Source organism: Phaseolus vulgaris, chromosome 8, assembly GCF_000499845.2.
Source record: "Phaseolus vulgaris cultivar G19833 chromosome 8, P. vulgaris v2.0, whole genome shotgun sequence".
NCBI classification, from domain to species: Eukaryota; Viridiplantae; Streptophyta; class Magnoliopsida; order Fabales; family Fabaceae; genus Phaseolus; species Phaseolus vulgaris.
The window spans coordinates 50,775,820-50,795,382 of NC_023752.2; the positions used below are offsets into that span (position 1 = coordinate 50,775,820).

Below are 19,563 nucleotides of genomic sequence, written 5' to 3' on the forward strand. Positions count from 1 at the left end.
AAGAATTTATTTTGTATTTTTCTTTTCTCTGCTTTTCTCTTTTCTTTTCTTTTCTTTTTTGACATTAAGAGAGGTTCTCATAAACATATCAAACAAAACTTCCAAAACATGCATTCACCATGACACTTCAAGGGTTACTAGACCAAAACCAAGGACATAATCCTAACGTCCTTAAAATACTCTATTACATAGCGAAATAATAATGAAGAATAAGCTAACAAACTGCAAAAATATCACTGGCCATCGTGTTTTGCCTTGTTATATTGTTGCCGACCACTATCGGAGTTGAAAGACTTGCTGCAACTTTTGCAACTGAGTCCACCGGACTTGGGACTCTCGCCTTCACTGTTGGGAGTCTTTCCACCTTTCTTCGCGGAGTGTGGAGTTCCTGCATTTCCTGTTTTCTTACCATCAGTCTTTTCTGAAGTAACATTTTTTGCTTTCTTGGAGGAAACATGAGTTTTTTTTATGCAGACTCATTTGATCTCTTCTTTCCTAAATCCGCCTTTTTAGGAGGAGGGGTTTCTTCATTATCATCTTCATCACTGTCAGACTCCTCGTCACTGTCATCACTGTCAACATCATCCATCTCTTCATCAGAAATTCCAAAAGCTTCATCTTCATTAGAATCATCATCAGAGTCTTCATTGTCTTTCTCTGGCTCAACAACCTTGACTTTTTTTGCTGGAGCAGTAGCTTTGGCATCTGGCTTTTTAGATCCAACTGCTTTCACTTCTTCTGCTTTTTTTTCAAGTTTTCCATTCTCTGTGTTAACCAATGGAATATCCTCATCGCTATCAGTAAATTCATCCTCCTGAAGTGTTGGTTGCAGTGTGGAAATCGACAAGATAGGCAGGTTGTCGGTGAGGACGAGATGATCTTCTTGGAAATTGGGGTGAGGTGCTTTCTGGAGGTGCAGGCGGTGATAATGTTGGTGGAGGTGCAGTGTTGGATGCAGAAGCAGAGGAACTATTTGTTGGAAGATCATAGCATAATGAGGCTGGTGGAGGGACAATATTGGGTGCAAGAGTAGAGGCACATGGCTCGGCAGGAGGTGAAGTATCAGAAAAAAAATCAAAAACAGAATTATATGCGTTAGAAATAAGGAGAGATAAAGTGTTGGGGTCCCTAGGCAAGCCACTGTCCAATTTATATGGAAAGTGGTTTTCATGAAAGATTACATGTCTTGATATCTCTATGCTATGAAACTTTAAATTTAAGACAATATAACCTTTTGTATTTTGTGGGAAACCAATCTATCATCTAACTTTTTCCTATGTGCAGTAATGGTACTAGCATAACAGAGGCAACCAAACACTTTTAAAAAGGAAATGTCATACGATTTTCCAAACAACTTTTCATGAGGAGTGATGTTATTAAGTAATGGAGTAGGAATAACATTTATTTAGAAAACATCATGATTTACAACAAATTCCCAAAAAATATGAGGAAGATTTGCTTGAAAAAGTAAAGCTCGGGTTACATTTAGTATGTGTTGATGTTTACGTTCTACAATGCCATTTTGATGTGGTGTGTCAACACAAGATTTTTTATGTATAATTCCCTTTGAAGCATAAAAATTTGACATAGTAAACTCACACACCAACTTAAATGCACTTTAACTTCCACTTCAACCCACTACATTATACAGGACAATCTCATCCAAGAGGGATTGGTACAGTTAAAGCCACTGTTGGCTTGTACATTGTCACTACCTTGCCTGCTTCTAGCCGTTCTAAACCACATTGTTTTGCTCCTTTTATTAATTGTAATATCATGGATAAAACACTGTGGCACTATAGACTGGGACACCCTTCACTTGAAAGATTACATGTCTTAAATAAACAATACTAAAAACTAAATATGTTAACAGATTCTTGAAGAAGAAAATGAGAAGATTACTTTCATTTTAACCTTATAACAAGAAGACAATCATATAAGTAAATCAATTCTCATTTATTTAAAGGTGAGTTTTGCAAGAGGCAAGAGGTTTTATTTATAGATGTTTTAACCATCTTGTCCACCTTACTACAAGGGATGTGGAACCTAAAAAAAAATCTAAAATAGAGCTACAAATGAAGAAATTTTGAAGCTCCTACATGCCAAATAAAGACCGTCTCATTTTGCACTAAAATTGTCCTATTCCACTTGGTGCGAGACTTCTACTCTACACTCTTTTTATCCTTTAGTGTTTGACCAAAAAAAAAATGAGTTTGGCCGAAAAAATTGAGTCCAAATGAGGCCCAATTAAGATTCACATAAAGTCACACATTTCTCAATAAAAATCTACAACAAATACAAGAGAAACTACATCTATACAATATCTACAAGACTAGAAGAAGAAAGAAAATTCTAGTATTCTACACTTCAAGTGTAGAGTCTTCCTACATGAGACTTTATCTTCTTCCATCCTCTTAGCCAAAGGTGTTTTGGTTTCATGTTTTCCATCACTTCTTAAATGGGAGCAACCCATATTAGATCATCGGGTGTATATACTTTTGAGGACTCACGTTGAGTCCTTAATAAAATTGTAAGATAATGTGTCCTCATCACATTTTTAGCTATAAATTATACATAATATCAACTACTTATATATTTTTCTTATGTTGCAGGATTCTCTTATTGAGAAAAACCCCTAAAGTCTTTTTACTCCTCCTCATGATTGTAATGACATATTTGCTGCTTCAATTAGACGACATGAGTACCCTAGTAGTGTGTATGTTTGATGACTATTCTATGAAAAGTGTATCGAGTCAGAAATAATAAATTCTCCCTAAAGACGAATATCAAACCAATAAGAAATAATTCTAAAATCTCAAGTATAGCATTCACTAAATATAAGACAATATGTAAAAGTTTGTTTAAAAATGTTGTTTGTATTGTGAATTTGCAATAAATTAAATAAAAACAAAGTAAATTATTTGGATGAGTCATTGGGATTGGGGTTCATCCTTCTCACTCAGTTGTATTTTCAATTAATAAAAACATATAACATTTCATCTTGATTGACATTGGTGCACATACAAAATCATTCATATCGATTCCTCTTATAAGAATGTTTTCTAAATATCGATTTCTCACATATTTATAAAAATCTCTTATCATTACGAACAAATATTATAATAATAATAATAATAATAATAATAATAATAATAGTAATAATAGTAACAATTAATTATATATAAGAAGGGTTTGTTAGTGTCTTTATATATATATATATATATATATATATATATATATATATATATTTGTATTTTTTAATAGTTTATTTTTTCTTATTCATTAATTTAGTATGTTTAAAATGTACAACATAATTGTAAGACTTGTTCCAAAATTATTTTTCCACTTTTTATCAACATATGCTTGATTATATTGAATTCATAATTGATTAGTTTCAACTCATTGAAAACTAGTTTTTCATTAAACTCTCAAATAATTGATAATTTGGAGTAATAATTGATTATGTTTATTAAAATATATTTTTTCTTTGTTTTGCATTTACTATATTATATCAAATTTTAATAGATTATTTTAATAAAAAAAATATTTTTTAAATAATCAATTATTTAATAATCTATTATGTTAAATTATTTAAAAAAAATTACACTTTTATAAATAATTATTTAAAAAATTAAAAAAATATAATCAATTATATTAATTCAAAATGATTTTTCATTTTTCATTTACTCCAAAACACTTTAAGAGAACTCTTCCAATTTATCAATCTCACACACTTTCAATAGTATTTGAAAAAAAAAACTTAGAGGTTTTTGAAGAGTGTTTTTATTAAGAGTGTTATTCATTACAACTTGTTGAAAAATATTTGTCAAGATCAATTTTATTTCACTGAATTGTTATACGTGTTGTGTTGGTACATAATTGAGTTTTTTTTTTTTTACTTGAAGGATATTTTAAGAAGTATTATATAATTCTTATTTTATTTATATAGGTGTTTTGTAATTGACAAAAAATCTTAAGAATTTAGTGAAAAATGTGACTAACAGTATCCAGAGTAAACTGAAAATAAATTCTTATATAATCGAACTAGTAAAAAATATGTGTATTTTTATGTTTTCATCTTTATTTTATTATCATGGTTTTCTTTAAACTCGTTGTAACTATCATTGCCTATTCTTACTCTCCATGTCAAAGTTTTCATGATGAAAATTTTGATTTCAAAAGATCAAACTTTTAAACAATTCTTATCTTTGTGTAGTGATTGTAGTCATACTTTATTTTACACACAAAAAAATCAAAATTTATTTCTTTAAAAATATTTAAAGAGGAAGAAATGATGAACAAAATAGCAAATTTGAAATTATAAGATTAATCTCTTGGATTGTGAACCTTTGTTGGAAGGAAGTAAGGTTGAAATTTATTAAGGATGAAAGATGATAATAATTAGTTAAGTTTTGTATAAAGCTTAATCAAGAGCTGAGTGTGTTCTATTATACGTATAAATGTACAACCTAATAAGATTAGTTTTAGAAAACTACTTTTTAGAATATGTTATTATATTGTTATACTTTATAATATACCTGTAGATGTATACGTATAACTAGCCACTTAACTTATTTGAAAGAAAAGCTTCCACCTAAACCAATGACAAGCCATGGGAAGCAGCACGCTTAGCAAGAAGAAACTCTAAACTGAAATGGGTGTGAGAAGTTGAGAAAGAAAGGAGAAAAGGGTAATTTGCATAGAAAACAAAGTTATAAGGGTAATAAAATAATAATTATTTGAAAACATAATTAAGTTTGTAGTACTAAGTAGGTACCGTAGTGATTCACATATAATAATTGGGTTGTTCATTATTAAAGAAAAGGAAGATTAAAAGAGAGGGAATTGAAAAATGGGAAGAAAATCTTAGAAGTCCGACCAGGAAATCTCCGGAACAGTGAAACAGCAGACTTTGGGAAGAAAAGTCGCACACGCGGATTCAGAAAAACAAAAATGAAAAAAAGGGTTTAATTAAGACTGCGTCTTGTGTAATGTTGCATTAAAGAAATGGTAGTATTATGTGAGGATGGTTTAGTTTATTTAGCATTCACATGGGGTGTAACTTTAGTTTTTGTTGAGTATTTTAAAGGAGGATGAAAGTTGATTATGGGTATGAAGGCATGAAGAGGATTTGATTTTGTTGGCGCATGCATTGGTGCAGGGTCTGGCTCGAGGATCCACAAAATTAGGCTAATAATGTGATAGAGTGAAAGCATAGTTAAATGGGGTAGAGTGCAGTGGTAGCTACTAGGCCAAGCCAAGCTAAGTTAGCATGCAAACTCAACACAACTGTTACATAATGTTATTATGTGTGAGAGAGATTCAAACTGCAGGCACGCCACGCCAACTGTCTCTGTCGTTTTGGATATACTTTTTATATAATGCCATTTAGGACCCAATCACGGACTGACGCGTGCCAAGGCGTGGCTCCAATCACCACCACCCATCGCGGAAGTGTAGCCGCCACTCGCGTGCTCTTTCTTTGGACTCTTCTCCTCTCATTTTTCTCCTTTTTATTTTCACTATCCTAGTTACAATATTTCAAAAATTATAAATAAAACACTCCTTAAATAACCACAAATGGTTCTGATACTCACTAGGATAGGCTCGAAATGGCTCTGATACCATATTACAAAGTGGACTTTAAGCCTAACTCAACCCCATAAAACCAGCTCATAGGGTTGAGGTTTGCACCCACTTATATACAATGAAAGGCTCTAATCTCTAGTCAATGTGGGATCTCCAACAGCTGATGATAGTTGTGGTGATAAAAGTTGAAGGTGGGGTACTAAATGGAGAAGACAATGAAGAGTTTAAAATTATAATTTCAAAGTGTAAGAAGAAATTGTTGGGTATGAAGACAAGACCAATTGAGTTGAATTGATTAGACATCAAGTTTAGTGAATGAGTTTAATCATCGTGTCTCCTTTATAATTTTTATTTAAAGAGATTATTGTACTTGTAATTGGTGTGCAACATGATAAAAATGAAAATTTAATAATTGTTTGTGTCGATGTAAGTTACCGTTGGTGATCGAACTGTGTTACATTTTATATTATTTATTTTCTGCAATTAATTTGTGATTATGTGAGTTGCTTCCGGTGTTTTTTTATCATAAATTGCCTTCAAGTTGTTGTGTAAAACCAGAAAGAAGAAAAGGAAGATTCCCAAGGTGAAGTATGGTTATGTGATGGTAGCACTACTGATATCAGATTCCCAAGGTACAAGGAAAACATGCAAATTTATGTTAGGTTCCTTCACTTCTTCCCATTTCCCACTCATGTATTATTTTTATTACTATTGGTCAACTCATACTATAACATGTAAAACTAAACATATTGTAAGTCTCCTCTTTGTTTTTTTTTCACAGGTCACCTTCCTATGGTCTTAGCATCGTCTAGTCAAATTCTAAAAAATATTTGTGGTTGCAAGGCTTTACTGCATATTTTTCATCTCATAATTCAACCCAGCCAGTGTGGTAATTTTTCAACCTCATAGTTGTCAGGCAAATTCTTTGTACACCTAACATTTTTCAACCTGCACTCAACACAATTTTAAAATTATAAAAATAACCTTTATTTTGGAAATAAAAATCTAAAATAGAAAATAATACATTCCAAAAAAATTAATGTTTTCATATTTCGGATATAAAAATCCGAAAAAGAAATCAAAAGCCTGATAAAAATATCCACAATACAAAAAGGACATTTTCGTCTTTTTTTTAGAATTAGTTGCAGTTATATGATAGGGGAAGCAATTGGCTAGTTGTCATTTTTTTTTTCAGCTACCACAAAACCAAAATAATATTTAAGATTTCATAGAATTTGATTTTCGGATAGTTGAATTTTGGTGTCAGCTGATCTATTTTCATGTTTTAGAAAAAAAAAAAACCGAGATTGAAGGAAAATTATAACATTTTTAAATCACGTAGATGATAAATTTTATATAAACCATTGAAATAAATTAACTAATATTGATTAAATAATTAATAGATAATTTTTATGATAATAAATTTATGAATTTTAAAAAAATTAACCATTATTAATATTAATATAGTATTATTGATTAAATTTATTTGAATATACATTATTAAATTTAACAATTTGATACAAATTAATATTAAGTGATGTAATACTTTAAAATGAATATTCAAATATAAATTAATACTAAAAGTGTTTGTTAAATTACATGGTGAATAAAAATTGTTGTTGTTGTTGATGATTTATATAAAAGTTGAAAAAAGATAAGTTTGATTAATCATAATTAATATTAAATATTCCTTTAAAATATTAAAGTTACTTTTACTTTGTTATAAAAATATATGCATAAATTATTATTAATAATAGATTTTAGTATTATGAATAGAAGTAAATTGTGTAATTGATAAGATAAATTCATTAATAATTAAAGTATGGATCTAACACAAATAAAAATAAATGAAATGGATAAAATAGGAAACAAATAGACATTAAAATTTATGTGACAATTTTTTTTTACTTTAATAACAAAGATTCAAGTAAAGAAAGATAATTGTGGTTCTCAACAATATTTGATATGTATAAACAATTCAATATTGTCTCATGGAGTGGATTTTCAAAAATTCAATCCAAATATTTGGATCAGATTTAAAATCTAAATTCATATTTTTTGTAAAAACAATTTGGATTTCTATAAATCCAAATCCAAATATTTGGATTGGATCTAAAATCCAAATCCATATTTTTTATAAATTTATATAATATCAAAAAGTTATTAATGTAATGTAATTTAATTTTTTTACGATAAAGATTAATTATTAATTTTTTTTAACGAGCTTATGTTTTCAATTAGTTATTAATTTTAATATTTTATAGTAGCTTAACATTTTTACATTTACGCATTTATTATTTATTTAATATATATTTAAATATGTAAGTTTGATTTTAGGAGTAATTTTTTATTCTGATTTTATTTTCAGTTATATCTATTCAGATAAAATATAAATTAAATAATTTTAATATGTTTAATTTAAATTTTTCGTATTATGCATATTTTAATTTTGATAAAAAAACTTAATATAAAATTACTCCGTTATTTTTATTAAGATAAAACATTCTCTATTTTTTATTTTTTTCTATAAAAATTATTTAATTTTTAAAATATTAAAATAAATTGTATAAAAGGGATTATTTTTCAAAATTCTAAAATGAATACCCTCTTGATGAAAAAAATTATTTTTCAAACTAAATTTATATTTTCTAAAAAAACTAACAATATTAATATAAAAATATGTAAAAAAATTAATATCATATAAATATTAAAAATATATAATAAAATAATAATTTAATAATACTAAAAATTAAAATTACAAATAATCAATATTCAGTGATACAGAAAAAGTAATTATTTACAATTACAAACTATACATAAAATTGGTATTTTTTTTATGTTATTGTTAAAGTAATGAGTGTAAAAAATCAACCATTGAATTTATATTTTACTTAGAATATTCTTTAAATGTAAATATATTTTGAGATAAAATTTTTTGGTATATTACTGTTTGCATATGGTCCCTCTCAAGTGTATATACATGAAGACAACTGAAAATCTATACAGTATTTAAGTGAAGAAAAAAAAATTGTTTGTGAAAAGAAAAGTAAAAAATCAGATTTATAATTCAAATCCATATTTTTTATAAAAATAATTTGAAAATTCAAATCCAAATTAGATTTTATATCAAATCCATATTTTTATAAAAAAATAAGGTAAATTGTATTTTAAATCAAAATCCATGTACTTTTTAAAAATTAACATAATATTAATATATTAATATAATAACATGTAAAAGAGTTGAATATTATAAATATTAAGAAAATATAATAAAATTATAATTTAATAATACTACAAAATTTTAACATAACATAATATATATATTCTTAACATTAAAATACACCTACCTATAATACTTGAAATTTGAAAATATTATATTAATTTATTATGTATAAAATATTGGAGCAAATAAAATTATAAAAAAAATGTATAAGACTTGGTTGTTTCATTATGTGCGAAAGAGAGCAAATAAAATTACAAAAAATTAATAAGAGGTTGGAGAGAGAGGTGCAGAGAGAGAGGGAACCAAAAATGAGAAAAAGTATAAAAAAGTGGTTTGGGTAGAGGTAGTGGAGTGAGAGTCTCCTTTAAAAAATTTGGATTAGAAATTTTGATTTCCAATTTCTAAAATCCATATAAACAAAATGGATATCTGATTTGAAAATATAATAAAAATGTGAATCAAATTAAAAACTAGATTTAGATAAACGGATTTTTAATGGATTATAGCAATATAAAAGTGGAACAGTTTGACAAAACCAGATTTTTTGCCCAACCCTTGTCACATTACTTTTGAAAGCGCAAAATTTGTTGAAAATTTTGTGTCTTAACTTAAGATTGAAATATTAGAGTTATATCATCATCAATTTTCTTGTTAACTAACTTGTTGTAAACTCGCACAAAAAAAATTAACATTCTCCATTTTCACGTCTTTTTTTTTTTTTTTTATCTTCGTAATGTAGCACTTGTATAATAACCAAGGTCATATATTTTAAACACTACATTAACTCGATTAAAAATTGAAGTATTTCACAACGTAACTATTAGAACTCTCATTATTAATTCAACATGATAATAATATTACTTTATAGCAACAATTATTTTTTAATAAAGTAAAAAAAAATATTTATTAAATAGTGGTTCTTCAAATACATAACAAATATTTCATAATCAAGTATCATATTATAAGCAATCAATATAGAGGAAATGTATATTACGAGGAATCCTAATATTCATCACAACTAAATGCAAGAATCACTTTGTATATTTTTCTTTAAGATTAAGATTCCAGAGGCTATATATTCCACAATGTAGACTTTTTTAAGAAGAGAACAAATCAATAATCTATTGCTAATAATTTACTATTTTGAAATTATTTTAGTAAAAACCAACTCTAAATATCACTTTTCAAATACCTCTCTTTAGAATTTTATATCAATAATTATGGTTTCATCAGGCAGATGAAGCATTATGAGCATATTAAGTTACCAACATAAGTAAAAAGTAATAACTCATAATTAAATATAATTAAGAAAAAAATACATTCAATTGTATAATAGTGATACATGGTAACATATATATACAAATAAAAATCACTAAAACAATCACTTAAACGACCTTTTTTCAGTGCTAAATTTAACCACTTCACTTAAATGTTTGTTTGTTGCTTGAGCTACATCTTTCTTCTTTCTTAAGATTATGCATATTTCATGAGCATCGGATGGTTGCTCATGTAACATTCTTTCTTAGGACTCTTTCTTCCTACACCTCCATACCTTCTTGTGCCACCCCCATACTAAATATGAAAATACCATTTTATCCTTTTTTTTTCACCCCCTTGGATTTGAAATAATAAGCCTATGGATTATGTAATCCGGATAAATTCCGGATTACATAATTCGGAAGTCAATTTCATATTTAGAAAAGACTTCCGGATTATGCAATCCGAAAGCTAATAACACATCGGAAAAAAAGACTTCCGGATTACATAATCCGGAAGCTAATCTTATGTATAAAAAAGACTTCTGGATTATGTAATCCGGAAGCTAATCACAAAAGACTTCCGGATTACATAATCCGGAAGCTAATTTTGAATCTAAAAAATGACTTTCGGATTATATAATCCGGAATATTGAAAAGGGTATTTTTGGAATAAGAAAAATGTATGGGGGTGGCACAAGAAGGTATGGAGGTGCAGGAAGAAGCAGCCCTTTCTTAGATAAGAATCTTCTCTAAAGAAGAGCTTACGAGAAAGTCCTGTTCCAGAATTTACTGGGCCTCACGGCCTTAGAAACCAATGATTCAATGAAGGCCGTTTCTTCCTGCAACCCTACAGTTTTCTTCCTGCACCACTACGTTTTTCTTCCTGCACCCCTACAATTTTTTAAATCCCAAAAAAACTTTCAATTCACCTTTTACTTGAAATCGGGATCTGTGAGTGTGCTACGGATTCATCAATCCGAAAGTGAATTATGTTACTTTCCGGATGGAGGATGTTCTGGAAGCAAAGTTTGCATAAATTGTTGATTTCTGGATTGCTGAATCCGAAAGCCTAATTTCTATTATGAATTGTTGGATCCGGAATGAATTTTTTCAATTTTGGATTTCTGAATCCAGAATGCTTATTTTGAATTACGGATTAGCAGATCCATAATGGTTTTTTCAATGGATGTTTTGTATTTTTTTTATTTTGGATTAACATTGCATTTCATGTACTACCAGAAGCACCAATCCGGGAGGTTACCGAACGCGCCAATCCAAAAATTTACCAAATTTCATAATCCAAAATGCAAAAAAATAAATGTACAGTTTTTATATAGGGATGGTTTTGTCTTTACACAACATTGTGGGAGTGCAGGAAGAAAATTTAGGTGTGCAGGAAGAAACTGCCTTCAATGAATACAAAATCATATTGGGCCGTCAGACCATTAACCTTTAAAGGCTACTTCTCCCTACACCTCATATGGAATCCGGTATACAATATTGGATCCGATTTGTGCTTTGACCAATCTAGTATGTACTTCAATAAAGAAGGTGTTTTGACTTCTACAATCCAATATACAAGAAAAAAACGAAAATAAAAACATGCGAACAGGAATTATGAAAAAAATTCACAACTCATCTTATCAACTAACCTTCACTACCTCCAAGAATCATCGCTGACTGTCACTTCCAACTACAACCACCAAGAACCACTCACAGACATGTACTACAATAAATTCAAAATAAAAAACAATACGTTCACTCAACTAAAATCCTAACATATACTGCGAAGGATAAGTTTAGTATTTAAAAATTGTATGGAGGTGCAAGAAGAACTCATTGAGGTGCAGGCAGAATTTGCCACCTTTAAATGGCCAACTTTTTTATGACCTTTTCTTCTTGCACAGCAAAGTTACTAGAGACTATTTCTTCCTGCACCTCCATATGTTCTTCTCCCACTTTCATAAATTTTTGTATTTCCAAAAATATCTTTATGTAATATTGTAAATTATGTAATTCGGAAGTCATTTTTCAAATTTGTAATTAGCTTTTGGATTACATAATCCGAAAGTCTTTTCTAGCTTTTGGATTATGTAATCTGGAAACCTTTTTTCAAATGTGTGTCCGGTTACATAATCCAGAAGCTACTATCAAATTCAGACTATGTAATCCGAAATACCATTTTGGATTATGTAATCTGAAATATGGAAGTGGCACAAGAAGAATAAAAATGTATTTTCATGTTTTGTATGAGAGTGCCAGAAGAACATATGGAAGTGCAGGAAGAAACAGTGAGATTATAAAATAGGCTCAACCTGTAGGGCTAGCCCAAACAGCCTGTTTAGCAATTTCTTCCTGCACCTATATATTTTTACTTCTGAAAAATACTAAAATTATCTTTCGACTTTAGTTTGCAGTTCCATTGACAGTTTTTTTAATTCCAGAACTTGTAATTCGGATACTTCACAAATTATAAATTTAAAAGTTAAAATTTATGATTTTTATTTTATTTTATTTTAAAATAGAAAATTTGTATTTTAAAATATATAATCTAGAATACAAAATTTATATTCTGAATTATAAAATCTAAAATAATTAGATTAAAAAATCTAAAATAAAAATTAATAATTCTGGTATTTTTGAAAGATTCTAGAACAGTAAACAAAAACATGGGGTGGATAAAGAAACTGTCAACGGATTGAACTATTTTTGTTTGACCTGTTTAGAGTCTGGTTAGATAGATTATGTTGGATGGGTTATAGCATTTTGAGCATGTCTATTCTAAAAATAATAATTATATTTTTTAAAAAGTTGAAATGCGTATCTATCAAATCATTATATAGAATCATTTAAATTAATTTTATTCATGTAATTTCAATTCTAAAAATACATTTTACTTTTTAACCTCTGGGATTTTTTTTTTAAATAGAGCCAAAATAATTTATGGGTTCAATATAGTGTATGACTGAACCTAAAATGTATATTCCATTTGAATAGACTTGAGTCGCTTGTTTTGATACCTCTAAAAATTATTTTACACATTTTCTTTTAATGATTTCAAAAAGGACAAATGTCTTTTTTTAGTCTATACTTTCAAATCAACCATTAATCCTCAAACATAACATAAAATTCTAACTTTGTAATGTAAAAAAAATGGTAACCAAATAGCATTTTAAGCATAAAGAATAACTAATCTTATTCTTTTTATATTTTTTGAAAGTTGGATGATTAATTTATTAATTTAAAAGTATGAACATTAAAATCAAGTTTATCAAAAAGTTTAAAGACTACATGCATCTCTTGCTATATTTTATAAACAATTCATCAATTCGTCACAAATACATATTTGATGACTTTTGGAAGACACATTAATGTGTTAAATTTAGACTTTAGAGATTTTATACCTACAACAGGTTCTTTTTGGCACTCGATAGGGGTAATGAACATTATCTATTCATGTGAGAATGTTACTTCTTAGGACTTACAAGATCTAGTTTTATTTTAAACGATAAACTAAGTCATACAAATATTTTAATTGTGACTCTTACAACTTGATACATTTCTCTATGGAAGTCAAGTAAATAATAAAGTCAGGATAATCTTTTTACAGGTCTCACAAATTCAATACATTTCACTTATACACAACACATAATATTACCTCCTTGGTAAATACCATGTATACGTCACATCATCAATTATCAATTCACATCAATTTAACTTTGAAAATTTATCATTCACAATTACATTTTCTATAAAGCATAATTCATTTAGACAAAGATAAATAAACCAACTAAATATAAAATCCAATATTTGTATACATATATATATTAACCATATTTATTTAATGAAAGAAACACATTTTTAAAATCAAATATTTCTTTTTAGAATTTTAGCTTGAGCAAAAATTGAGTTGGGTACAAGTCCATTTTAATGTTTAATTTTTGTTTGAGCGAGACATGACTTGTTTGAGCAAAAATTAGGCTAAAAACACCTCCAATTTATTTATTTTTTATTTTTTTCTTGAGTTAGATATGTCTTGCTTGAGTGAAAATTAGGTCAACAACAAACCCAATCTAATTAACTTTGCTTGCACAAGATATATCTTGGACAACTTCTTCCTACACCTCCATGATTTCTTCCGACACCTCCATAAAGTTTTAAAATACCAAAATTGTCCTTCAATAAAAAGATAAAAATGAAAATGTTGTTTGTCTGCGAGTGAAAAAGAAGAAGTTACTTCATGTGGTGGTAGGGTGCAGCGCTCGAGTGGTGGTAGTCCTTGAAGTGGTGCTGGAGGTGGTGCTTGAGAAGGTGGTTGAGGTGGTGCATGGTGGTAGTTGGTTGCAGCGGTGGTAACGATCGTGGTGGTGCTGGCATTGTCACCGTTGGTGAACTCGTCATTCTCATTCTCCGATAAGCTCTTCTCCCTTAAATAATTATTTCCAGATTAGTTAATCCGGTAGATAAACGGATCACACAATCCGGTGCCTAACTAAAGCGTTTCGGATCAGATAACTCGTATGTATACCAGATCCAGAACCTACCAAAGTCACACTTCCGGATTGTGTAATTCGATACCAAATGAACTATGAATTACGCAATCCAGAAGTGATTTTAGAATGCCTTACGAATTACGTAATCCAATACTCATTTTGCTATATGAATTTCACTTATGCATTATGCAATCTGAAAGTCATTTTGGAAGATGAAACATGACTTACGGATTACATAATCCGAAAGTCATTTTGCTGTGAAAATTTTGACTTACGGATTACACAATCTGAAAGTCATTTTAATGTTTGAAAATGACTTATGGATTACATAATCCTGAATTCATTGTGCTGTTAAAATTTGATTTACAGATTATACAATCCAAAAGTCATTTTTAAGTTGTCAATTACAAAATCCTCGAAAGTGAATGCTATTTTTGTTTTGCATACTTGTGTGAATTTATGAAAATTATAATAAAATAAAAATTTATGTTTTATGAATGAAGGTGTAAGTATGGGATAATTAATGAATTTTGTGCATCAACATGGATTGTTTGAAGGGGACTATGGTATCCATTTTACAATAGATGAGGTGAATAAAATTTCATTTAATTCATGTTTATTGCATTATAATTTGAAGAAGTGATTTGTAATATTGTTAGAATAAATTTGTGTAGGTGTTTCCTTTGCGAGAAGACTTACTTGAATGGGTCCGTAGGGTTGTTAGGTGGTCATCAACGAGTAGGAGATATCAAGAGGTCCTTACTAGTGGATGAGTTGTCAGTGGTAAGTGAATATTCTTAAGAGTCATGTGCATTGATTAGTTGAACTTGTATGCAATCTAATTTCATTATTGCATTTTGCAGGCTAGTGTTGAAAAATGGATGAAAATACCGAATATGGGATACTTAATAGCAAGCAGATACAATATTATCTTAGTATGTTTGTCATTGAAACAAAATATTTCTATTTTTCCATTGCGTACTACACCCCCTACCGATGCTAGTCTACACCGATTACTATGTATTGGTCATGTGTATGATTCACACTTTGTGCAGGTAAGGTTATTACTCAACACATTATTTATATCCTTTGTTTGCTAATTTCCATTTGTGGTGCAGGTAAAATTGCTTGATGATTGTCCCATACCTACCACTGACATTTTATGGTGTACACATTGTTACACAGAGGCAAGGTTATGGTCATCATATTACATTGCTCGGATGCAATCTTTTACCCAATTAATCAGTATTAGCCCGACATATGCGAACCTTGGAGACGATTGATGTAAACATAATTTATTATGTGGGTTTCTGATGCTTAATTTATTACTTAAGTTCTGATTCATAATTTATTACTTCAATTCCGATTCATAATTTATTCGCATTTATCTCAGATCAAAATAAAATAACAAACACTATAACATAAATTAATTAAACCATATTATACACATACAAAGTTACTATTATTACAATCATGTAATAAAAAAAATATCAACGACATCCACGAACATTACGTGATCGTCTAGTGTAGACTACCCCGTCATCTGTCACGCTCCGGGCTAACTGCAGCCTTGCCTCCGTACTCTCATATGTGTCAGTGGCTTCAGTGACCTAACGACAATCTATCATGCGCTGGAGGATACTGACAATGTGCCTAAATATACCCTGCACCAATTTCAAAATAAATTAAACTTGTCAAATATATTGTTTAATCACATAACAATAAAAAAACTTACCGCCTGTGCACGCTCATCTTGAGACGAAGGACCTGCCTGCTCAGCATTTGGACTACGAAGGTGATGACGTGGTACAACACTGGGTCGATCTCGAAGTTCACCTCTGCGAATGTATGGGTGTGATACCGTCCTAAACCAAGACATGTACTCAGGAACACATGCAGATGGACTATAAGCAACTCTCAAACCTGTCACCACGTGGTGATCAAACTACAACCACCTTTGATCAATGACATGTGCACCAGGAGCCTCAACCGCCATCAGTGGTGGTGGAATGCTCTGCTTGTAGCCAAATTGGTGCAAGACATGTTCGGGCATATGTCCCTATGATAAGCTGCCCAATTGAAAGTGACCCGAGAATAAATAAATGGTCTCAAATGGCCTGCTCAATCTATGGTCCTCATACGAAGTCCAGATGATGTCATCGTGTGTGACCCCATCCAACTGCACTCGCACATCACCAATCGCGCAAATCTGATGGGCAACAATATATCGTGCTGCCCTCGGGTGTATCTCGTCATATGAGGGATTAATATCCCTTCTTCCAATGCCCAAGAAGTGCTCTTAAATCTATGCCTACGTAATTCAATCATATTAATTATAAAATATTTAATACAAAACATTATGGAATGTAACATGTGATTGCTAATTATTTGTATGGTTTCATACCTGAACCAGTGTTGCATAACTGCCCAACTGCTTCGTGTTAAAATAAGATGCATCCCCCAACTGCTCATATAGATATGTAAGTGTTGCTGCTCCCCATGCATATCCATGACACATATGTAGATTGATGAATAACAATAAGTACGATACAGATACAGAGGTGGCACTTTTATCTGCAAAAATAGTGCATCCAAGCAGATGCAACAAGTAAGCCCTGGAAGCACACTCCCAAGCTTCTTGAGCGCAACATTCCTCATATATATCTCGGAGCCAACTCAATTGTACGTGGACGCCTCAGCACTGCCTCATCTCAGCCTTCCCCCGAGCCTCATCCACCCCTAGTAACTCAGCTAAAATTGTTGCAACTCCGTTGTACTCTAAGGGCACATATGTAGGGAATTGACCCAAAATGGGGAGGTGTAAAAGAGATGACACATCATCAAGTGTGATGGTCATCTCACCTACGAGAAGGTGGAGGGAGTTTGTCTCCTGATGCCACCTTTCGACAAAGGCTGAAATCAATCCCTTGTCCCCCAATTCATAACTTATATTGCACAAACTAAACAATCCAGAATTTTGTACAAGTAGCTCAATATTAGCATGAGACATCCCAAATTTACGTAATTTCCTACCGTGGGATACCAATTTAAGTTCTCCCTGATCCTAATATAAAATTTGTATATATTAAATATAATTAAATAAATTTAAACAATAATTAACAAAGACAATTTAATTGAAGGTTTTTTCGTTCTTACCTCACCCTCCCAGAGCTTAACAACAACATGGTCAACAAAATTTACTAATAAAGACATATCAGAAGGTCCTCTAGGAAACTCTTCTCCCTGGTCTACTTGGTCATCATCTCGTAATCCTTGTTCATTGTCATTATCAATATGAACATCATCACCAATCCTTTCCTCGACACCACCTCGGTCTCTTCTACGGACGAATGTCGTCGGTCTTCTGCGATCCTGATCCTGAGATCCACCTCCTCTAGTTTTAGCCATATCTATCCACAACACAATTTGAATTTCAATTATTTACAAATAATGAATAATATAATCATGAAGTTGTGTACATAATATAAAGTTTAAATTTTTTTTTACCCAAGTGGGTTGGAAACTCCATACATAACAAAAATGCAAAAAGACAAAAATTGCAACTTCATGATTACAACTTAATTGGAGAACACTACCAAATTGCATAATCTGGAACACTAAGTAGACAATGTCCATACCGGATTATGTAATTCGAAACATGTTGTAAACCTATATCGGATTTGGTAATCCGGAATTACTTAAATACCTAAACCAGATTACGTAATCCGAAATTACTTTAAATTCTCCTATTACGAAAGAACAACACAAATGCGAAGAATGAGTACCAGATTACATAAGACCAACACAAATGTGAAGAGTGAGTACCGGATTACATCAGACCAACAACACAAACGCAGGTTTGAAATACTTAAGCAATAATGCAAAATCAGTAAAATTAAACTTACTAACTTGTCAATGAAGAAGGCACTTGTGAATGTGTGAGTGATGGAGAAGGTGAGGTTTAGAAAGGATGAGAAATTTGAGAGATGAAGAGAAGGAAAAACCTTGGAAGTGTTGGGTCTATTAGTGTCTAAGTTCAAGAGGGGAGGGGTGAATTGAGCTTATAAAATTTTCGCAAGAACACACAATTTTTAGTATACCCAAGTATCTAGTCACTTACTTTGAGAGCGTATCTGCCCTCCTTTTGTACTTTGCACCCGGTTGCCCTGGGCGTGACTTTCCTCTTGAGTCGTATCTGCCCTACGGGCGTCTCTGGGGCGGCAGGAGCACGTCACGAGTCAGGCTGCCCTTCACTGGTACTGTTACTATGGCCTTGAAGCCACCTTTTCTTTCTCTTTACTGCTGCCCCGTGCTATTGGGACCTGAGGCCTTCTCACGGCGTCGCTCCCTCCATGGTCTTTCCTACCCATGGGTATCGGGGAACCACACCGTGATTGCCTTACTTTAGCACTGTTTAATCTGGCGACGCCCTAGCAAGGCGATGCCTCCATCTGGGCTACGCTTTGCCTTGGCGACGCTTCCTCTTGGCATCTCCACACATAGGCGACGCCTTGTGTTGACTTTTGACCTTCCAGTCGTTGACTTTGACCTTGACTTAGTCAGCGCCCGGATACGGGACGATACACAAGCCCCCCAGTCTTAAGCCGAAGACTTGTCTTCAGCGCAAAGACTAAAGCCTCGCCCACGCCGTCCACGTGCCTTCCTGATGACGTGTCATTCTCTGCTGACTCAGCAATTTTTTCGAATTACTGACGTGACAATTTCTGAACCAGAGGTATTCTTAATGGCTGATTGGACATCTCTGAAATGGGAAAAATGATGTCTTTTGAAGTTGCGCTTAATCGCGTGCCACGTGGTTCATCGTGCGGTCGTCTTCAGGAACCCCTCGCGCTTCCCTTGAGCGCTTAATCTTGCAACACGTGGCGTCATCACACGGTTACCCCTTCGCGCTTCTCATAACGTTTAAGTTACCAAACCCCGCGATTGCCACTACTGTTACATTCACTTTCTTTGCCCTCAGTCACTGTTCATCTTCTCT

The 19,563-nt window shown here is 31.2% G+C and overlaps 1 protein-coding gene and 1 pseudogene across 1 annotated transcript; both read right to left on the reverse strand.

Annotated features, from left to right (window-relative positions):
* Nucleotides 1-217: 217 nt before the first annotated feature.
* Nucleotides 218-988, reverse strand: LOC137825306 (histone deacetylase HDT1 pseudogene; annotated as a pseudogene).
* A 16,271-nt stretch (nt 989-17,259) lies between these two features.
* On the reverse strand, nt 17,260-17,972 carry LOC137825308 (protein MAIN-LIKE 2-like). Its single transcript, XM_068630981.1, has 2 exons — nt 17,721-17,972; nt 17,260-17,628 (listed from the first exon to the last, which is right to left on the reverse strand). The coding sequence occupies exons 1-2, from the start codon at nt 17,970-17,972 to the stop codon at nt 17,260-17,262; spliced, it is 621 nt and encodes a 206-aa protein (XP_068487082.1).
* Nucleotides 17,973-19,563: the final 1,591 nt, after the last annotated feature.